General features: G+C 35.2%; 1 protein-coding gene across 2 annotated transcripts in view; it reads right to left on the bottom strand.

Annotated features, from left to right (window-relative positions):
* The window catches only part of LOC136043753 (suppressor of lurcher protein 1-like), an 840,975-nt gene extending 829,689 nt beyond the window's left edge, over positions 1-11,286 (bottom strand). Inside the window, exon 1 of one of the 2 annotated variants that reach the window (XM_065728675.1) lies at positions 11,134-11,286. In XM_065728675.1, the coding sequence (XP_065584747.1) occupies positions 11,134-11,151 (18 nt within the window). In that variant the 5' untranslated portion in view covers positions 11,152-11,286. The remainder of the gene's footprint in view (positions 1-11,133) is intronic. The other variant, XM_065728680.1, reaches the window with a different exon arrangement.
* Positions 11,287-24,103: the final 12,817 nt, after the last annotated feature.

Genomic DNA, 24,103 nt, shown 5'->3' with positions numbered 1-24,103 from the left:
TGAAAAAAAAAACCACTTAATACTTGAAAAAAAAAACACTTAAATGAAATACTACAATTACGTTATACTGAAATTTATTTATTTATTTATTTTTTTTAGTTAACAAAATTTCCATTTACCTAACTATTCTACAAATAAACTGAGGCGACGTACTATTTAAGACACCTGGATGCATCAACTCCAAATGTCCATAAATAAAACATTTCATTTACTTTATACTGATTTTTTTTACTTATTTATTTATTATTATTTTTCTTTTTATTTAACAAAATTTCCAGATATCTTGCTACTCTACAAATAAACTGAGGCGACGTGCTGTTTAAGACACCTGGAAGTATCAACTTATTATTTCCAAATATTCCTTCCCTTATCGTAGAGAGCCCCTGTCACCGGCCCAAGCAATGCACGAAATAATCTTTTTTAACTCTGCAAAGTGGGCAAGTATATCTGTCTTCACTGGAACATCTTTCTTTAGAATATCTTTTAAATCTTGCGCTAATTGGCAGGCAAGGGGACAGCCCCTTTCATTTATGTAATAATATCCGTTCGTTTTAAGTTTTAATGTCGCTCATTACTTTCAGTTAAAAAACTTTTTTTTTTTATCCAATTCATTAGTAAGATCAGAAGCAGTAATAGTAGTAGCGCTGAAAGTTTCAACTTAATGCCCTTGGTCGTTCTTGATTTATTTCTGGCCCGTCTTATTGGCAACCAGCATTTATACATTGTCTTGTGATTTAATTTTAAAATAACGTTAGCTTTCCCAGAAAGTTTTTACTTTTTACCCTATCACATTCCTTAGATATCCCTCTTGGATATCGTGACAACCTGGTCTGACAATGTGCGCTTAAACTATTTTGATTTAGTTCAATAGTAGCAGTAATAGCAGCAGCAGTAGAAATAGAAGTAGTAGTAACAATGGTAGCAATTTAGTAGCCCAGGAAGTTTCAGCTTAATATCCTAAGGAAGATATTGCGATTATATTCGATCAGATTTCAATCCCCACATTGCTTGTCAACAGGTCTGGAATTCACTACCTTCTTCAGTGCAGAAATGCCACTCGTTTGGGACTTTTAAAAGGATTCTTAAGGATCGTTTAATAAAGAATCAAATAGATTATTTTTTTCCTTTGAGGAGTTGATGGCCCCTGTGTTTTGTTAGTGGTGTGTGGTTTTCCTCTCTGCACTTTGCTCCCAGCCTCAGGTATGTTCTCTATGTTTTTATTCTCCTTCTAGTTGTTGCTTATATTGTATCCCCCATAAATATATTGCCTGTAAACTGCTATATGTGATTGCCTATATTGAATTTATTGCTTGTATAATAATTTTTTTTCTTATCCCCCTTGTATCCCTGGCCTTTCGAGGGGAATTATGTGTATTGTAATTCGATTTTGAATGGTATTTTGTATTGTCTTCTATTTAATCTTAATAAACTTCTCTCTCTCTCTCTCTCTCTCTCTCTCTCTCTCTCTCTCTCTCTCTCTCTCTCTCTCTCTCTCTCTCTCTCTCTCTCTCTCTCTCTCATACCCCTTTGATAACCCACATATATACAGTGTTTTTGATTCAGTTCAATACCTCTCTCACCTTTCCGTGGAAGTTTCACTAATTACCTTTAGCATTACCAATAATACTAGTCATAGTAGCAGAAGTAAAAGTAGGATGATTGGGAGCGATATTAGCAATAGCACTAGTAGTATTCATACTAGTAGCAGTAACAGTATTCAATTATGCCATTTTGGTCTAGATCAACGATCTTTCCTCGTGCTCTGATAGTTTTCGCTTAATACTTTAATCTGTTTCTTAGACACTGCTGAACCAGTATGCACATAGTGTGTTTTGGTTTAGCCCAACGTCCCAATTCAATAGTCTCTGAAAGTTCCGAATTAATGCGATTTTTCCTAACTGGGAAACAAAAGCTAAACACGCATGGGTGGTCTTTTTTTTGGCACCGAATTCCCAGTTTTGCACATGGGAGGTTTAAACCTCTACAGTAGGGTTATCTGATACGCTGAATTTGATAAAGTGAATTTTATTAGGAATCTGTGACTCGGGGATGTTTTACTTTTTTACGAATAAAAAAGTAATAAAAAAATTACTTTTTTAAGAACACTAAACTTAATAAGTCTCGTATATCGGGAATCAAACAGTTCGTGGTAACGAACTGTAGTAAGGAGCGACCCGGCTCAATAGTAACCGAAACTCTAAAAGACGGAATTTTGATACCAATAGTTACATCAAAAGAATTGCATTTTAATGCTGATTTAAAATATATAAGTTTCATCAAGATCAGTTATACCCATCAAAAGTTACGAGCCTGAAAAAATGTGCCTCATTTTAGAAAATAGGCGGAAACACCCCCTAAAAGTCATACAATCTTAACGCCATCACACCATCGGATTCAGCGTATCAGAGAACCTTATTGTAGAAGTTTCAAGCTCCTATCTACAAAAATGTGGAATTTTGCATTTTTTGCCAGAAGACAGATCACGGATGCGTGTTTATTTGTTTTTTTGTTGTTTTTTTTTCCAGGGGTGATCGTATCGACTCAGTGGATACGATCAGTGAGCGTTGGAGGGCCCCTAGGCCCCCTCCAACGCTCATTTTTCCCCAAAGTCACCGGATCAACCTTCTGGGATAGCCATTTTATTCACCATAGTCGAAAAACCTAATAACTATGTCTTTAGGGACGACTTACTCTCCCGCAGTCCCCGTGGGAGGGCCTGCAAGTTACAAACTTTGACCTGTGTTTACATATAGTAATGGTTACTGGGAAGTGTACATATGTTTTCAGGGGGATTTTTTTGGATTAGGGGGATAGTTGGGGGGGGGGGGTACGTGGGAGGATATTTCCATGGAGAAACTTCTCATGGGGGAAGAGAATTTCAATAAAGGCGGCGCAGGATTTCCTAGCATTATTTGAAAAAACAAGGAAAAAATAAATATGAAAAGTTTTTTCTACTGAAAGTAAGGAGCTGCATTAAAACTTAAAACGAACAAAATTCATTACGCATATAAGGGGTTTACCTCCTCGTTATACCTCACTCTTTACGCTCAAATATTTTTAGCAGTTTCATCTATTTATTCTACGGCCTTTGTGATTCAGACGTCATTCTTAAGGAACTGGGACAAAATTTAAGCTTTAATGTAAAGAGTGAGGTATCGACAAGGGTTGAACCCCCTCATATACGCTATAAAAACATACGAATGTAGAAGTTCGTTACGTAAGTTAATTCGTAAGTTGCGTATATTTTTTACCAATGAAAATGTTTGGAAAAGATTAAAAGTTCTAGTTCCTTTTTTAAGTAATCAGAATGCAATTAATTAATATGCAAATTTCGATTTAATTATTTATGTGCAGAGAGCCAAGATCAAAACATGCATTAATTCAAAAAGTCCAGAAATTAAATAAAAAAAACAAGTTTTTTAAGATGAAAGTAAGGAGCAACATAAAAGTTTGATTCTTTCTCTAAAACAGTAAGAAACTTCAGCGTAAAGAAGAGCGGGGCGTAGAGGAGAAAAAGCCCCTTTCATATACGGAGTAATTTCTGTTCGTTTTAAGTTTTAATGTTGCTCCTTACATTCATTTTAAAAGACTCGTTTTTTTATTTAAGTTGATGTAAAAATGCCAATTTTTTAAAGTGTTTATTCATGTCAAAATTTTAGATAAATTTGTAAGAAATAAGTAACTCCTCTATTTGGTTATCCATCTGAAAGCCACCTTTTAAAGCCCCTTGTGGCAAAAGAAGTTTTTAAGACTTTTCCCAATCTAATAAGCATAGTTCATACATCGGAAAAAAACATATTTTTAAACTTTTTTTTCCTTGATTCATATAAATTACTTGAATCTCTTTATACTATTTTCTTTTCTTTTCCGATTTTTAATTAAAAAATATGTTTTCTTACGATGTCTGTCTTTTTTCTTTCGGTCATACTTTGTTCCTTTATTACACAACAAGGAAAAACATTTTCTTCTTCTTTAGTGTTCTTTTCTTTATTTGTCTTATTCTTTTTTTGTTTTAAACAATTAGCAAAGTGGTTATGTTTATTGTCACTTTCTCGGGCTCTCTTTATATCTGATCGCAGAATTTTACCCAATGATTTTTATTATTTTTCTTCTTTTAAATTTGGCATTTTTAGCACACATTACCTTTCGGAAAAATTTTCGAAGCTGCGGGCAAAAAAAGGAGAAATAATTTGCAAACAAATGTTAAAAAAAGAAAACTCTTTAATGTTCAAGCTTAGATCAATGCTTGGGATTTCCTATACTATGCTCTTAGGGTCGATATTGTTGTCTAATAAAAGTGTACTTGAGTCCGCCAGTTTTAGCTCAGAACGTTCCAAAAATATTTTGCAATATTGAGTAGGACTGAGGCTAAGGGGTTAATTGCACCATTTTATGCATTTTAATGTACCTTATCGCACCATATTTGATTTGAATAGTGCATGATTGGAAAGATTAATTCAGCAATAAAAGTGGGCAATAAAAGAGCTATAAATAAAAGCTGGGCACTCGCAACACATTGCAAATCACGGTATGAAAACCTTTAACCAAAGTAATCATACCGATTCGTGGAAATGAACTGTAAATAAGGAGCATCCTGGGTTAATAAAAACTGAAACTCTAAACAATGGGTCTATGTAAAATGTATACATCAAAAGAGTCAGCTCTTTGGGGAAGATTACAAAAATGTAAAACTCATGAAGTTTAAATTTACCCATCAAAACCTTCGAGCCCGTGGAAATATGGCTGGTTTTATAAAAAGAAACAAAACACCCCCAGGAGAGATATCTTAAAAACATTACAATATCAAACTGAGCAAATTAGAGAACCTTATTATAGAGTTTCAAAGCTCCCATCTACAAAAATTCGGCAAGTGTTATTAGGAAGATAGTTTTTATCGTCCTTTCTATACAAATATTGGGTTTGTGTTTGGTTTTGTTACACATTAAACAGTTTGTGGCAGTAAACTGCAATTAATGAGTAATTCTTGCTAATTGTAATCAGAAATCTAAAAAGCGAGTTTTATAGTAATATACACATTAGAAGAATTGAATATTTATGGTAATTTCAAATATATATACTTCATTAGATTTAATGTCACCCAACTGAAGTTACGAGCCAGAGAAAATTTGCTTTATTTACGAACAAAGAAATACGAAAAAAAGGGAAATATATCCCTAAGGGGCGAGTGATTTTAATGAATTCACTATTTGACTTTCAGCGTATCAGATAACTCACTGTGGAGGCTTTAACATTTATCTACAAAAATTTGATTTTTTTTTATTTTTCCTCCGATTCTTTATTTTTCCAATTTTAATATTTTCGTGATTCCTCTTGGTTCTCGAGAATATTTTTGGATTACCCCAGTAATATGAGTGCGAGGATAATTGAGCCTATCTTAATGCATATCGTTTTCTATGTAGCTGAAACAATTACATTCACATACCAATCGACACAAAATCTCATGAAGTGGAGGGAAGGTTGGGAGCCGGAAGCTGCTACTAGCTGCTTTTTATTGACAAGACTTGAATAGTAATACAAATAATTTTCTTATTTATATGGAATATCTAATTGCCTCTTGTTTCCTGGGGGTATTGCGTCCTACTCACACCCATGAGAGTATCCCTATAAAGATATTTGTCAAAAGGGTTCACCTTGAAAGCTAGGGAAATGATTTAAACTAATGTTAATTTTTCATAATTCACGCCCTCCCCCTTCCCAAAAATATGGAGGGTTGCAATTTTTTAAGGGATGATGCTTATTCTTTTAGCAATATTTTACAAATATAAACCTGAAAATAAGAAATAAGGGTTGAGGAGAGAATAATAGCCCTCTTTCACATTTAAGGGAGCCACCCCTAATCCAAAAGAATGGGTAAGTAAGTACCCTGGACTTCTAATGCTCTCCCACCAGAATATACGACACAGCGGCAAACAGATTGCTGGCGATTAAATCAGAATCCTTAGAAAAAGTAGCAGTAATTATGATAAAACTAGCAATGGATAAACCTAGCTATGATAAAAGTAGCAGTAATACAGACAAAACATTTATTATTTGAAACCCAGACAATGAACTTTATTGTAGTGAGCTGAATTACTGCCACTAATAGAAATTATATAGGGAAATTTTATAACATTTCCGTAAATATTATAATGTATTATAAATGTTATCGTAGATACCAACGATCTAGTTCATTTGTAAAGACTACGAAGTTCAGAAAAGAAAAAAAAAAATGATTTTACTTCCTGGAATTTCTTGTTTTTTTCTTTTTTTATATGGCCAATGTGCACCAGCGTAGGTAAAAAAAAAAGAGAAAAATTCAAAATTAGGTTGGACTAAAAATCAAAAATGACAAACTTATAAGTGTTTGGTATCGATATAATCAGTTAAAGTTGCTTACAGAAAAAACTGCTGGAGAAAGATGTAAAATGGTTTGAAAGTAAAAAATCTCTTAGAAGTCCTTTTTTTTTATGACAGACTAGTGACCTAGTGACCAAAAAACAAACTCCGCTGATTTAATTTATAATTAATAAATTTTTCGGTGTAAATACGTTCAGGAGTTGTATATGTTTGGGTTTTTTGGACGGTATCATTGAATATTGATAACATGCTTAAGGAAAGATTGTGTACCAATTTAATTAAATCAATTCCAATTGCCACTTTTTTGTTCAAATCGAGTGCTGAACGATTAAGCCATTGTTAATTGAACAATGTAATTAAACATAATTAAACAACGAAGAGAGATACAACTCCACAAAAAAAAACCTCAAACAAGACTACGGCCAGTAGAGAGGAAAGACTAAAACAGTTGCTTTGATGTTCACATTGAAGTAACTCTAATAGCTTCTTTTCCCTACGTGGATCAGTAGCGACAATTATATTTATTATTATCGGTGGCGGTTTTATTTGTTTTTAATTTAGTATTTTTTTTCTTTTTATCTTGTGCTGAGGACGTCTAGTTTGGATACAGGCGAAATTTCCGCTTTGTTTTAGTCTTTCCTCTCTACTGGCCGTAGTCTCGTCTGAGGTTTTTTTGTGGAGTTTTATCTCTATTTGTTGTTTATTGTCGTGTCTGGCCAGTTCGGCTTCAGAACTTTCAAACATAATTTAAAAAGTTAAATGTGAGTTAAAATGAATTAAACAACAAATACTTAAATGTAATTAAACAATTGTTAGCTCCTTTTAATCGCTAACAGTATTTTATCAAACAGTTCGTGGTAACGAACTGTAGTAAGGAGCGACCCGGCTCAATAGTAACCAAAACTCTAAAAAATGGAATTTTGACACCATTAGCTACATCAAAAGAATCGAATTTTAATGCTGGTTTTAAATATATAAGTTTCATCAAGTTTAGTCTTACCCATCAAAAGTTACGAGCCTGAGAAAATTTGCGTTATTTTAGAAAATAGGGGGAAACGCCCCCTAAAAGTCATAGAATCTTAACGAAAATCACACCATCAGATTCAGCGTATCAGAGAACCCTACTGTAGAAGTTTCGAGCTCCTATCTACAAAAATGTGGAATTTTGCATTTTTTGCCAGAAGGCAGATCACGGATGCGTGTTTATTTGTTTTTTTGTTTTGTTTTGTTTTTTTTTTCCCAGGGGTGATCGTATCGACCCAGTTGTCCTAGAATGTTGCAAGAGGGCTCATTCTAACGGAAATGAAAAGTTCTAGGGCCCTTTTTAAGTGACCAAAAATATGGAGGGCACCTAGGCCCCCTCCCACGCTAATTTTTTTCCCAAAGTCAACGGATCAAAATTCTGAGATAGCCATTTTATTCAGCGTAGTCGAAAAACCTTATAACTATGTCTTTGGGGACGACTTACTCCCCCACAGTCCCCGTGGGAGGGGCAACAAGTTACAAACTTTGACCTGTGCTTACATATAGTAATGGTTATTGGGAAGTATACAGGCGTTTTCAGGAGGATTTTTTTGGTTTGGGGGAGGGGTTGAGAAGAGGGGGATATGCTAGGGGAACTTTTCTTCGAGAATTTGTAATGGGAGAAGAAAATTTCCATGAAGGGAGAGCAGGATTTACTAGCATTATTTAAAAAAAAACAATTAAAAAATAAAAGTGAAAAAGCTTTTTCAGCTGGAAGTAAGGAACAGCAATAAAACTTAAAACAAACAGAAATTATTACCCATATGAGGGGCTCACCTCCTTCTAATACCTCGCTCTTTACGCTAAAGTATTTTCGGTAATTTCAACTACTTATTCTACGGCTTTTGTGATTCAGGGGGTCATTCTTAATGAATTGGGATAAAATTTAAGCTTTAGTGTAAAGAGCGAGGTACTGACGATGGGGCGAATCCCCTCATATATGTAATAAAAACATGAGAATACAAAAGTTCTTTACGTAAGCTAATTTACAAGTTACGTAAATCTTTTACCAATAAAAAGATTCGTAAAAAATTAAAAGTTCTAGTTGCCTTTTTAATTAACCAAAAAATCGGGGGGCAACTAGGCTTCGTCCCCCGCTCTTTTTTTCTCAAAATCATTCGATCAAAATTATGAGATAGCCATTGAGCCAAAAAAAAAAAATATGCAAATTTCGTTTTGATTATTCCTCTGCGGAGAGCCAAAATCAAAACATGCATTGATTCAAAAACGTTCAGAAATTAAATAAAAAAAACAAGTTTTTTCAACTGAGAGTAAGGAGTGACATCAAAACTTAAAACGCACAGAAATTACTTCGTATATGAAAGAGGCTGCTTCCTCATCAACGCCCCGCTCTTTACGCTAAAGTTATTTACTGTTTTAGAAAGAAGAATTGAGAGAAAGAGTCAAACTTTAGCGTAAAGAGCGGGGCGTTGATGAGGAAGCAGCCTCTTTCATATACGAAGTAATTTCTGTGCGTTTTAAGTTTTGATGTCACTCCTTACTTTCAGTTGAAAAAACTTGTTTTTTTTATTTAATTCGTAAGAGAAGTGATATATAAATCACAAAATAACCCTATCCCTATATGATCAATAGCTGATTGGTGTCGAACAAATCAAACAGTTCTTGGTAAAGAACTGTAAGTAAGGAGGGACCTGGCTCAATAGCCAGCGAAACTCTAAAAAAAAAAGCATTTTGATAACAATAAAGTTTATATCGGATGGGACTATTCTCCGATAGTCCCCTTACGCTCAAGTTTTTTTTAGTACTTTCAAAAGAGCTATTTATTCTAATTAAACGGTCTTTGGATTTAGGGGTCATTCTCAAAGAGTTGGAACAAAATTTGAACTTTAGTGTAAAGAGCGAGGGATTGACGAGGTTCATTTTAAGTTTTAATGTTGCTCCTTACTTTCAGTTGAAAAAACTTGTTTTTTATTTAATTCATAGACACAGAACCAGGATATTCTAAATCCAAAATAGTCGCCAAATTACTCTCTTTTCTGTAGGGAGACTTTTGAACCGACAAAAGTAGAATAAAGAATTACTGCTGAACTCCGTAATAAAGGAACATGCTGGAAACTAATTTAGTTCAGAGATGAAATGTGCGAAATACCAACTTTTAAGGAGTAGGTAAGAAGTTACCCTTCTCCTTTCAAGCATACAACTAAGTGACTTTCAACACCTCTTGTATAGTATTTTAAAACAGGAACTAATTATAAAATCAATAAGGTAAATATGAAGACAATCTTATAAAGCAAATCAAACACTTATAAACACAAGGATTGAATCATTTGAACCCATTATCAATGAGATTGGGCTAATACTGAGATTTAGCTAGTGCTAATTTGAGCCAATCAGATTTTTAATTGAAATTTTTTGATTGGCATAAGCCAATCAGAATTATTCAACATAAATAAACTAAGAAAAGGTAAGGAATTCAGTCAAGATTTTATGTATGGTTCTGTCTGACCAATTCCTTACAAAAATTAGTAATTAAATCAGAAATTTCTAGGAACATTGGAAAACAACCTAAAGTTACAACTGAAAAGATGAAAAGTACCTATAAAGATAAATGAAAAGACGTGGAATTTGATGGATTCTATGTACAAGAAGAACCCAACTGGTAGCATCGCCGAAAAAATTTGAAAAAAAAAACTAAAATTGTAATCTATATGATGGGGAAAGTTCCTACAAGGCCTGTATGATTTAGATCCGACACCCGTTTGCTTTCGCGTTGCGATCCTACGTTACTAACTTTCTGTAGAACTCTACAAAATATCAAAGTAGAGCCAACAAAAATAAGAAAAATAGAGGTGACTGCTAAATTATTTTCTTGCTTTTTCGAAAAGACATACTCGTTCTAACACTTTACCACTTTTGATATTAATGCACAATTGGAGCTCTTGAGAAGGGAATATGTTAAAAAAACAAAAACAATTCTTACTTCATGATATGTAGAAAAATTGCAGTTGAACATGTTGAAGCCACCTCCACTATACTTCACCAAGACCCAAAACTACCCTCCCACTCACCATAATGTCCAAATATATAGCCCAAATTACCCGTTTCCCGTGCAATTACGTTATCTGTTATACATTACTCTTGTTTCAACTTAATACCCGTAAATTAATCCAACACGCACAAAATCAAGAAACGAACAAAACACATGGAAAATATATAATTTGGGCTATATATTTGTACACTAGGAGGAGGGGGGATTGGAGCTAAAGTAAATGGGAAAGTGGCTTAAACATTTTGTGCATACTATGGAGTAAGAATTGTTTACGTGAAGTAAGAATTATTATGGAGTAAAAGGGGCTACGATCGTTACTTTCGATTGTTCACTCAGATCATTTACATTCTTATTAAACATAATAAATAAACTTGAAATCAATGCTTTCATTGAAATTATTTAGCTTTCAAATTTTGGTTTTAATTTTTTTCTTTTTTTTTATGTGTGTGAGTGCGCGCTTGTGTTTTTCTTTTAAATAAATCTCGATTCCTATTATTCGACTTCTAATAAGTCAGTTCTTTGGCTTTTCTCCTGTGTTTGGACATTGGAGGGACTCTATGAAAAATATATCAATAGTAAAGATATTCGTCGTCCACGAATGACTTATTGACATCATACACCCTATTTCTACTTGCCAGAAGTCATACTGCGTAAGAGTATTTTGTTCTTTTTATTACCACTTCATCGTCTTCCCTATGGTAAATAAAATCGGTATCTAATAAAATTGAAGTAATTCAACTTACCAAATGATGAACATCCATATTCTATTGTTTTCAGTATTAATATCCAAAGTTAACTGCACGAAAACTGCTAAAATAGATATTTCACGTCAACTCAGGGTTTGAACTTTTCCACATTAGTTCTTAGAGACTACTAGTCTGTCAGGGAGAAACATAGAGTGAATATAGTTCCGAACGCAAGTCCCTAGAAATCAGCAAAATTTCTAAACGGATGAAATGCTACAGAATTGAGTGGGGATAGAATAAAAAACAGGTGTAAACTTTATCACATAATGTATTATTTAAAAACTATGTCGCTGCTGAAATATAGCTTATTGTACAAAGACTACTGTGATACAGTGGTATAAGCTCACAAAGATGTGGAGAGGGGGGAGGGAGGATTTTTTTCAGTTTTTCATGAAGATACAAATAAGAAGTTTTTCAAAATCTATAAGGGGTAGATCTATTTTATGTTTTTCTATTTCTGATTTGAAAAAATAAATGAAAGTATTTTTCTGAATTGTCATCACTGCTGCAATCAAACAGTTTTTGGCAAGGAACTGTAAATAATGAGCCACCCGGCTCAATAGTAACCGAAACTCTAAAAAACGAAAACCAGATACCAAGAGATACATCAAAAGAATTGGATTTTTATGTAGATTTAAAATGTTTTAGTTTCATCAAGTTTAGTCTTGCCCATCAAAAGTTACGAGCCTGAGAAAATTTTCCTTATTTTCGAAAAAAAGGGGAGGGGGAAACTCCTTAAAAATAATAGAATCGTAATAAAAACCACACCATCAGATTCACCTATCAGAGAATCAACTTTAGAGATTTCGATCTCCTATCTGCAAAATCACACGGTCAGATTCAGCGTGTAAGAGAACCCTATTGTAGAAGTTTCAAGCTCCTATCTACGAAAATGTGGAATTCTGTATTTTTGCCAGAAGGCAGATCACGGATGCGTGTTTATTTGTTTGCTTATTTTTTTTTTCCCAGGGGTGATCGTATCGACCCAGTGGTCCTAGAGTCTTGCGAGAGGGCTCATTCTAACGGAAATGAAAAATTCTAGTGCCCTTTTTAAGTGACCAAAAAATTGGAGGGCACCAAGGCCCCCTCCCACGATAGTTATTTTCCCAAAATCATCAGATCAAAATTCTGAGATAGCCATTTTATTCAGCGTAGTAACAAAAATTATAATTATGTCTTTGGGGACAACTTATTCCCCCACAGTACCCGTGGGAGGGGCCAAAAGTTACAGACTTTGACCAGTGCTTAGGGGAGAGTCGGGTAAGACGGGCCCCATTTTGGTTTTTTGTCTGCGGAAGAGGTTGGAAACAAGCAACGACTGACGAAAGGTGTCTAACTTGTCCCCAAAACATTGAGTTACGTAAAGAAACCTTCTTCACACATAAATCAGCCGTATTTCCGGGTCCAGATAAAAAAAAACTGAAGTTGGTCAAAAGGTCCATCTTGCCCACCCCATAGGATAAGACGGACCAGCCCTTTGGGCAAGACGGACCCAATTGCTCAAAAAGATTGATTGTCTCTAAACAATTTTATTTCGAATACTTAAAATACTAGTAGTAAGTAAAAAAGTAAAAAGTTAGCAAATAACTATATTTAAACACTGTACGAGGCCAAATCTACGTGAAAAACGAACTGAGCCGACTGTCTCGTCGTTCCGCCCGAAGGGGTCGGTTTTGGCAGCTTCATGATGACCTCTTCTTTTCGCACGAAGCTCATCTCTTCAGTTGCCGTGAATTTGCTCGATGGAGCTAATCACTTCCAAAATTGAGCTTGGAAACCATCAGATTCACAATCACACACAACTCCAACATAATTCCTGAAGCTCTTCTTGGTCGGCACTTTCACAACCAGGAAATCCCCACTTTTTGGTTCGGTTCCATCAAGAAACTGCTCCTCCTCTGACCCATCCAAATGCAAGCTGTCATAACTTTCATCATCCAGCGCGATATGTTCATCGAAGCTGTCTTCCCTGTTCCCAGGCTGTTTGGAGAGGTTTCTCTTTTCAGGCCGTTTGCTTTGAGCTTTCTTTTCAACTCAAATTCTTCTTCCAGTCTGTTTTTTTCAGGTGTGTTCGTCAGAATTTTGGACTTTGTTCTTTTCCTAGACGTTTTTCCGTCTCTTGCATAGAAACTCGCCTTAGGGTGAGGACGAACCGACTCTGGAGTCACTGGCATATTCGCAGAAATCACTGAGCTACTGGTAGTTGGCAGCACGTCGTTATTCAAGCTCTTGTCACCAGGGCTGGTTGATGGAACTGCAGACTGGCCTGTCATGGGAGACGTCTCTGGTGCTGGTCGGTCTGTCACAAAGCCGCTGAGAAAGTCGTGATCTTGGAAAACGTTCCTATTGAAAGGGTATATTCCTGTTTTTTGGAACCCGCTTAGTACGTTTTCCATGACGAAAGCTCTTGGAAGAGCGATTCCAACGAATATTCCGATTTCATAAATGGTAATCCTCCTGTTTGGGTTCGAAATCATCCACGAGTTAGCTGCTTCATTGAAGTATCGCTTGAGTGGCCCATAAACAGCAACAGCAAGAGGCTGCAGCTTGTGACTGCAGTGTGGCGGAAGCGTTAAGACGTCAATGCCGTTTTCTCTGCAAAGATTAACCACGCTCAATGAGACGTGCGAATCATGGTTATTCATAATCAGCAGAAGTCGATTTGTGGGCGGGCAACTGGTTTGGGAGATCAGATGGCGTATCATATCCGGGAAGATTTTCGCTGTCATCCATCCAGACGGCTGGCATTTTCTTGTGCTTCCAGGGGCGTGCCATTGAGAAAACTTTGAAGCCAGTTCACTCGTGGAAAGACAAAGAAAGGGGCTATCGACTGGCCAGCTGTGTTGATACACCCTACGACTGTTACCAGCTTCCCTCGCTCAGCCGAAGTAATGCGTCCAACTTGCTTTGATCCCTTTTCTGCAACCACCTTTGGTGTCTTCTGAACGGTGGTTACTCCAGTCTCGTCAAGATTATATATTCTATTCGGCGCATACTTGTGCTTTATAAGCAGCTCTTCTAAATTATTGAAGAATTCGCTGACATTCGTCCTGTTGAAGCTGGTGCCTCTGGCAAGGCTTGTCGCTTCGGAGGACCTTAGGGAAAGCCCAACACGACTCATAAAGCTATTCATCCAGTCTTTTCCTGCACACTTATTTTCAGTCCAGTTCTTCGGCATATTCTTCCCTTTGGCCTGGGCATATTCATATGCAAGCTGACCTGCTTCCTTTTTCGCAAGTCCATGATGCATGTGCTGTGCCGTGATCATATAGTCCTTCAGAAGTTTCTCTTCGTTTGCTGAGAACACACTTTTAAAGTTGAAGGTAGTTGCCAACTCCACTGATTGGGGATCTTCTGCTGCGTCGAGTTTTGTAACTGCTCTTCGCACTGTGCTTCGTGGCAAACCAACCTCTTTCGCAACTTTGCGAAGCGGCGAACCAGATTTAACTCGCATAGCAGCTGCTCTCAGTAAGTCCTGGTCGTGGAGACCGCGGATGGTTTTCCTAGTATACTTTCCCATTCTGCAAAAGAGAGACAGCTAATTGACATGCGGGAACAATAAATGCAACACAATATTCACAAAATACGTAAAAAATAATAACTTCGAAAAAGATCCCAGATGATAGGGGGCAAGACGGACCGGTCCGTCTTACCCGCTGTCTCTGTGGTCCATCTTACCCTATACCTGCTTTTTCGGAATAGTTAAAAATTATAACATAAGATGGCACTGCAATGAAAAAAATTAATGTCTCACACACTCTCCTAGACCTCCATATTTGTAAGAAAAATTACCACAGTATAAAACAGAACATTAGAAACACCAGAAAAGAAAAACATTTACCTCAAAAGCCGGTTTCGAGAATGTGAAAACGAATAAAAATATTTTTCTCGAAGACAAGATTGGCTTCAACTCTCAGACTTCGCTCCGAAACTTGTCACTAGATGGCCGTTGTTTCTAGCTCTACAAGTGATAAAAAGGTGACGCTCAAGTCGAGCAATGACAAAAGGTCCGTCTTGCCCCCCGGTCCGTCTTACCCGACTCTCCCCTACACATATTAATGTTATTTGGAAGTGTTCAGACGTTTTCAGGGGGATTTTCAGGCTGTGGGGTGGGGGAGGGTTAAAAGAGGTGGATATGTTGGGGGGAACTTTCCTTGGAGGAATCTGTCATGGGGGAAGAAAATTTTCGTGAAGGGAGTACAGGATTTTCTAACATAATTTAAAAAAAAAAACAATGAAAAAATATATAGGAAAAAGTTTTTCAACTTAAAGTAAGGAGAAACATTAAAACTTAAAACGAACAGAAATTATTACGCATACGATGGGCTCATCTCCTCCCAACACCTCGCTCTTTACGCTAAAGTATTTTTAGTAATTTCAACTATTTATTCTATGGCTTTTGCGATTCACGGGTCATTATTAAGAAATTGGGAAAAAATTTAAGCTTTAGTATAAAGAGCGAGATACTGACGAGGGGGTGAACCCCTTCATATATGTAATAAAAACTTAAAAATATAGAAGTTCGTTAAGTAAGCTAATTTGTAAGTTACGTATGTCTTTTACTAATAAAAACATTCGTAAAAAATTAAAAGTTCTAGTTGCCTTTTTAAGTAGCCAGAATATCGGAGAGCAACTACGCCTCCTCTCCGCTCTTTTTTTCTCAAAATCATTCTATCCCAACTATGAGAAAGCCATTTAGCAAAAAAAAATAAATATACTAATTTTCGTTTTAATTATTCATCTGCGGAGAGCCAAAATCAAAACATGCATTGATTCAAAAACATTCAGAAATTAAATAAAAAAAACAAGTTTTTTTAACGGAAAGTAAGAAGCGACATTAAAACTTAAAACGAACAGAAATTACTTTGTACATGAAAGGGGCTGCTTCCTCATCAACGCCTCGCTCTTTACGCCTGAAAGTGTCCCCCTGAAAGTGTCTGTACACTTACCAATAACCATTACTATGTGTAAACACTGGTCAAAGTTCGTAATTTGCAGCCCCTCCAACGAGGACTGTGGGGATGTAAGTCGATCCCAAAGACATAGTTTTTAGGTCTTTTTACTATGTTGAATAAAAAGGCTATCTCAGAATTTTGATACGGTGCAATTCTTTTGATGTAACTATTGGCATCAAAAGTCCGTTTTTTAGAGTTTCGGTTACTATTGATCTGGGTCGCTCCTTACTACAGTTCGTTACCACGAATTGTTTGACAATGGTCAAAGTTTGTAGCTTCATGTCCCTCCCCTGGGGAATGTGGGGGATTAAGTCGTCTCTAAAGACATAATTATTAGGTTTTTCGATTATGCTGAACAAAATGGCTATTTCAAAATTTTGTTCCGGTGACTTCGGGAAAAAATGGGCGTGGGAGGGGCCTAGGGCTTAGGGGCCGTCCAATTTTTTGGTCACTTAAAAGGGCATTGGAGCTTTTAATTTCCGTTATAATGAACCCTCTCGTGACATTCTAGGACCACTCGGACCATTTTGTTCAGCATAGTCGAAAAACCTAATAATTATGTCTTTAGAGACGACTTAATCCCCCACAGTTCCCGAGGGAGGGGCTGCAAGTTACAAACTCTGACCATTGTCATTGTTTCTTTTGGGAAATTAAATAAAAATAACAAGTTTTTTTAACGGAAAGTAAGGAGCGACATTAAAACTTAAAACGAACAGAAATTACTTCGTATATGAAAGGGGCTGCTTCCTCATCAACGACCCGCTCTTTACGCTAAAGTTTGACTCTTTCTCTTAACTCTACTTTTTAAAACAGTAAAACACTTAACAATCAATTCCCGTCGCTGAAGCCTCGATTAAGTGGTAATTTTCTTCTATTTTGTTTTTTAATAGTTCCTCATATCTATATTTGTATACATGAAAAAAAAACTATTTCTGAGACTCTGGTTAAAATTTGTAATAAGTTTTCTATGTGTTTTCAATTTCGCGATTCTTTTTATCAGCAAAAAAATGGGTTACCCATGGGGGCACTTTTATCTGGGCTACTGTTAAATATTTATGTCGAGAACCTTGAAAATTGGGCATTAAATTCTTATTTTCTAAAACCTGTCTATTGGGGCCGTTATATGAATGACGTAATTTTGCTTTGGAATTATGGGGAAGCTGAACTTCGGGGCTTCTTAGATCATCTTAACACTTGTGACCGAAATTTGCAGTTCACCCTGGAAGTTGAAATTGAAAATAAACTACCGTTTTTCGATGTGTTAATTATTCGTAATGCTGATCAGCTGGATTTTACTATCTATCGACAGCCAGTACAAAACAATAGATATCTTCACTTTAATTTAAATCACCCCCACAAGTAAAAAGAGCAGTTGTAACTTCCCTCATTGATCGTGCCCTGAATATTTGCTCCAATTCGTATATAAATGCAGAAATAAACTTTATCAGAGATATTCTTTTTGGTAATGGATACCCCATTCCTTTTGTCAATAAAATAATTAACCGTAGAATAAAAAGACATTCTTGTAAAATCGAAAAGGATATTTAACAATGTGAGGCTACTGATAAGCCCTCAAATATTGTCTATCTTCCGTAATTTTCCACAAAAAAAAATCTCTACGTAGTTTTAACTAATAATTTTAAAATCATTAATTTCTTAAATTTGGTAAAGATAAGACCCCAGCTATCAAATACCCTGCAATTGTGGAAATTACTCTGTCGGCAGGACCCATCAGAATCTAGAAAAACGGTTACAACAGCATAAAAAAGACATAGACAAGCCATTAATTTCAAATAGTTCCAATAACTCCTTTGATTCTGCTTTAGGTTGGAATATATTTAATAATCCGTCCCACACGATACTTTTTGAAAAAGCTTCACTATTCAGTAATGATTTTGGGATACAACAGGTGGTTCGAGAAACAATCAAAATTAATCTCAAAATAAATAATAATATTTCTTTGAACAGGGACTTGGGGAATACTCACTAAATTCTTTATACTCAAATTGAATTAAAAATGACCTAACAAAATATTTTACTAAACCGATTATAATAGTATTGAACCAGCTACAAAAAGGCCTTTGAGACAGGCTGCTAAAAAGCAAGGTTGGCTCTGAGAAATTGCACTTAATCACTTTGTTATCTTTAGTTTGAATGAATTTATATTCTCGCTTCATTCTTTTTGTCAGTCCTGTTTGAACTTCGTTGAAGTAAGGATGCTAGGGCTTTTTTAAAAAAAAGCTTTTAGAAATCATTATTTAGTTTTAGTTCTCACAATTTAATGTAAGTTTATTTATATATACATATTTTCTCTCTTGTTCTCGTATTTTGCTGAAGACGGCCCTTGTTCATAGGACCGAAATATTCACAGAACTGATTTCCACTGTCTTGAAAAGATTTTCCCTATTGTTTGTACTTTGCATTTGTTTGTTATTAACCGCTTCAAAATCAAATAGCTTTTAAACGCGCGTATCATGACTAAAAAGTGACTTGAGCACCAATTCATTAAATTCAGCCCATCCTCAATGCACCAAAATATATTTCTAGGCTATATCCCTCGAATAACATTCAACCTAGAAACACTGATGCATCTACTCAGGCACGTATGCAGATTTTACTAATGAAGGGGAATAATAATAAAAAAAAACTAATTTTATTCGATAATCCAAGATCACACTGTTGTTCTTGATCTGAGTAAAACAGGTTTCCCTGTCTGCATTCGGAGATAATTGCCTTAGTCTTAGTGAGATAAACTACTGTGCACGTATGTTTAATTAAATATTTAGTATAATAGAGAAGGTTAGGTTAGGTATTTAATAGAATTTGGTCTCCACAGCCAGCTTTCCATAATTCGCTGCTGTACTTTTCTTAATTTTGTTACTAAAGTATTATATTTTCATGATTTTTGGTCTTTTTTTTAGGATTAACCTAGCTTCACTCCTTGGGTGTGGTCGCTATAACGCGTAAGTACCGATAATTTGAATAAGAAGCACCCAGGAATTTGAAAATACTTAAGGTTTTGAGGGGCTTGACCCAAAGCCCCCTCCTCTTGTATGAGTCCTTGCATCAGCCAGGCCTATACTTTGAAATTTATTTGAAAAAAAAACTGTTTCTATTTTGCGATTGAAGGTTGAGGCGTAAAAATAAACTCAATAAGAACTTTTCATCCTCCTTTGTGCAGTCCAATGATTCTATTTAATGAAAGCACGATTCCTTTTTATAGAATTTACATCGGGACCCTTCAAATGGCTTAGCGGTCTGTTAAACAAGTATGAGGAATCAATAAAAGATCAATAAATCTTGGAATAGATAAAGCGCGTTTTTTTTTTTCTCAAGTGTTCCGGAAAGATTTTGTACTTCTATTCTTGAGCTACTTACTTTAAGGATGAAAGATTTTGCAATGATTTATTTTAAGATGACACAAAACTCAAAAGATTACGTTTTTAGCGATCAAACTTTTTTGACTAATAAAATGGAATTTCTTTATAATCGAATTTTTTCAAAATGATGGATATTTCTAGACATCAGAAATAATTTTAATGGCTTATATCTTGAGCGTTGGGTCCTTTTTGTAAATTTTGGGAACAATTAATGCATAAGAAATCGGCTTTTTATGCTGGTTTTAAATATATTAAATTCACTAGGTTTAATTCAGATTTAAGCTATCTAGATGAAAGTGTGAGCAAAATAAATGAACTTTTAAAGGTTTTGCGACTTCAGGGTGCTAGAAAAGGTTTAAAAATTGATATTAAGAAGAGTAAGTCGCTGAGGCTAGGAATAAGTGAAGAGGAAAAGGTGACATTGGGTAAAGAAAAGATCGATCAAGAGGACAGCTTCACTTATCTTGGTAGTATTGTTAGTAAAGACGGTGGGTGCAGTGAAGATGTTAAAAATAGAATAGCCAAGGCTCAGGGTATTTTTTCATATTTCAGAAAAATTGGAAGAATAGGAAGATAAGTCAGCAAACCAAGATAAGTATTCTTCCTTCGATCTATTCTTCCAAACTTTTTTCAGCTGTGAAAAAACACCCTCTACGCTAGATTTGTAGGTTTTTATTCCTCCACCCTTCAGGTAAGCAAATTTCCTGGTAAGTAGATCTATTACCTAGTACCTAGTACCTAGTACCTAGTACCATTACCTGGTAGGAAGTACCTAATACTTCCTAGGTAAGTAATCACTTGATCAATTTTTTCGTTACATAAAATCACCGCCTCAACTTCATATTTTCCTAGTTTAAGAAACCTAGTCTTTATAAAGCTAATTTCCAAACCTGTTCCGGCACCCTGAACTCTCAAAATCGCAAAAAAAAAAATAACTTCATTTTACTAACATTTTTATCTAGCGCACTCAACTCATCCGCAAAGTATAAGTCTACGAGAGTTTTATCTTCTCATTTATTTCTTTGTTTTCCCCTAGCCTGTGATATGTCCTTAGGACAAAGTTCATCAAAACAATTATACAAATCAGGGTTAGGATACAATCCAGCTGAACTTCTTATTTTTCACCAAATCAATACTGAACTCACTTCCTGTTTTGCACTTACTGGCTACAAAATTAATCTTTTACATAGTAATATAATCACTTTAATATATTTATCGGGTAGCATTTCTAAGAACTTCATAATAGTTAAACACATTCTCAAAATTTTCTGCGCATTTCTCTTTAACTCATTCCTTATCACTAATTAAATTAAAAAAGTTTTTCAACTTAAAGTAAGGAGCGACACTAAAACTTAAGGTGAACAGAAATTATTCCGTATATGAAAAGGGCTGTCACCTCCTCAATCTTATTTTCGTTATAACCATCAAGATTACGCAACGTAGACTTCACTGTTTTGTGGATGGCATTTTACTGTTTAGTTACTGTTTAAACAAAACCCTTTACGAGTTGGCTTCTTGATGCTTCCATTGGACAGACAAATAAATTTATCACAAGGTGGAAGATGCTAAAATTATGTATTATGGGGGCTAGGAAATTATTCTTCTGAATTATGTGTTTTCTTTTGTCATCTTTTTTGTTTTCTTGCTAAGAACAGTGAAAATCCTTTTTTCTGAAAATATAACTGCGCATTCTAGTGTATCTCTAGACTACTCATCTTTGAGGGAAAGAATCTTCAGAAATTACGTTAAAATATTTGCTTCTTGGTAAAAAAAATATAAATATATTATTGTTCGCATTCCATGTTGATTAGCTAAAATGATTAAAATTGAATTATTTTTCTTTTTTACTTGTATAGAAAATTCGATACATTTTAAAATGCTAGAAGTTTAAGAAAGTATGGTCCTATGCAACACTGTTTCCAAATAATCCAAGACTAAATATTTAGTGACCTATATAGACCTATTTAGTGACCAAATAACATACCTCAACCTGTTATTTTTAATAGATTAATTTATGCCTTTTGATAGAGCATATTCCACTTCACCAACGGCTTGGCACTAATATATTCATTTTTCCTTCTTTTTTCACTCTTTTCATTAAATAAACTTGAATAAATCGATCTCTATTTCATTTTCGAGGTTTCTGAGATATAGGTCTAAAGCTCATTATGTTGAAGAAAAAGTAAGTCCTTTAATTTAAAACAGCGTTAAAATACTCATACTGTTCCATGTTCCAAAATACAGCGCCATGATTATTTATATTTGCAAAAATAATGTTCAATTTCCATATTTGTATAAAAAAGAATTTATTAGGATAGACACTTCGTTTATCCACCAACCCTTATGAAAGATATGTAACGTTTGATAGAACTATATGCCAATTTAGCGTTCCCCGAGTTTAACTTATTTTGGTGATTAGCTTAGAGACAACAAGTTTAAGGGATCCTACTTATCATGAAAACGTATGATTTGGTGGCCTGACGCACCGTAACAGCCAAAAACAAACCTGAACAAAAACATATTTGTCAAACAGATATATGAGCAGAGTTTGCATGTTCAGAATCAGTATAATTTTTCTGAGTCGGGTAGTCAAAGAATAATTTCTCTTTTAATTTGTTTTGGGTTATGCTATTTTTTTTCACACACTTCTCGGACTAGCAGCTCTGAATTCTGTAAAAACAAAATTTGAGAAATCGAACATATCGACATGAATATACAATTTTGTGCAAAGAGATACAAAGATAACAATCAAGCAAAGAAAAATAGTCAGCATCGTCTTGTGCACATCTCGGAGAAAATCTTCTGGAAGAAGGAATAAAATAATTTTAGTACCGCAAATGATATATGGGGAAATGAACAATTTGTTCATATATAGGCCTACGTTCATTCAGGGCCAAAAGGAAAAAATCGAAATTTTGTAGGAATTTCACGAAATATTTGTGAGTATTTCTTAGATTTAAACAAAGATAGGATTGAATCCTTTTTTGTGATGTTGTTTGAATAAATTTAAGGAATCTCTGAGGGTTATACTATTCTACGTAACGTCAAAAACTGTGTATCAAACAAATGTTAAGAAAACTTCACCTTAAATATGACATACGAGATATAAAAGCCCTTCTCTCTTTTAATGAATAATTTCCCCTCTTTTAAACACTCATTTTAAACATACTACTACTACTACTAATAATAATAATAATAATACTCACTGCAGCACCAAGCCGCCTGAGGCCAACACAGCTAAGCACGATCCTTCTCCAACCTAATCTATTCAAGGCCTCCCTCATTACACCCTCCCAGGAAATTCCCATTTTCTTTAAATCTTTATTTATGACATCCTCCCAACCCATACAAGGACGACCTGCTTTCCGTGTAGTCCCAGACTGTTGGCCAAAAAGGACAATCTTCGGCAATCTGTCATCCTTCATCCGGAGAACGTGGCCTAGCCATCTCAACCTTTCTTTCGTTATAGCCCTAGAAAGCGGGATTGGAACACATTTTTCGTAGAACCTATTGTTTGAAATGCGGTCAGTCAGCCGGGTACCCAGAACAATCCGTAGGCAATTTCTCTGGAAATCTAGTAAATTTTCATCTGCTTTTCGGAGTGCCCATGCTTCAGAACCATATTTGACCACTGTCATCACTGTAGCTTCCAATATTCTAATCTTGGTTTGCAGACTCATCTTTCTATTCTTCCAAACTTTTTTTAACTGTGAAAAACACCCTGAGCCTTAGCTATTTTGCTTTTAACATTTTCACTGCTCCCACCATCTTTACCAATAATATTACCAAGGTAGGTAAAGCTCCCAACCTGATCAAACTTTTCGTTACCCAATGTCACCTTTTCATCTTCACTTATTCCTAGCCTTGGTGACTTAATCTTCTTAACATTAATTTTCAAGCCTATTTTAGCACCCTGAACTCGCAAAACCTCTAAAAATTCATTCTTCATTCGTTCATTCAGACTAATGCCTCGATAATTACGACACTCACTCTTGTCACCTTTCTTATACATTGGTTTAATTAAGGTTTTCCTAAGATCATTGGGTACTTCCCCTTTTTCAAAAATCATGATCATAATCTTCAGTAGCTTATTCCTAACCTCAGAGCCACCATATTTAAGAAACTCATTAATCACACTATCAGCACCTGGAGCCTTATTATTTTTTAATCCTTTTAGAACTATCGCTAATTCTTCCTCACTAAACAAATCTTCCTTCACATCCAAGGTATCACAAACTTTTTCAATTTCATCTATATCTTTTCCTGCAACTGTATCTCGGTTTAGCACATTCTCAAAATGTTCCACCCATCTTTCTTTAACTTTCTCTTTGTCACTAACTGTGGCCCCATTTCTATCTTTAACTGGGACTAGTCCGGATCGGCTTTTAATCATGGTTTTAAAAAGAATAATGTCAGAATTTACAGACTTAGCTGAAAATAAGATAAGACAGCTGTAGATTAAATTAACAATATCAATTAACAATAACAATAAACGAAACAATTCGTTTTCCATAGTTCTGGACTGAATTTCTATTTTTGTTTGAAAAAATGAATTTTAAAAACGAGTCAATCATTAAAACTGCTGCCCTTGGAGCATCAGAAAAATGAACAGAGACTCAACAAAAATCAACA

Source organism: Artemia franciscana, chromosome 2 (genome assembly GCF_032884065.1).
Source record: "Artemia franciscana chromosome 2, ASM3288406v1, whole genome shotgun sequence".
Classification (NCBI taxonomy): domain Eukaryota; kingdom Metazoa; phylum Arthropoda; class Branchiopoda; order Anostraca; family Artemiidae; genus Artemia; species Artemia franciscana.
Note: the sequence above shows the minus strand (reverse complement) of the source record. Positions and strands in the feature narration are given on the sequence as shown.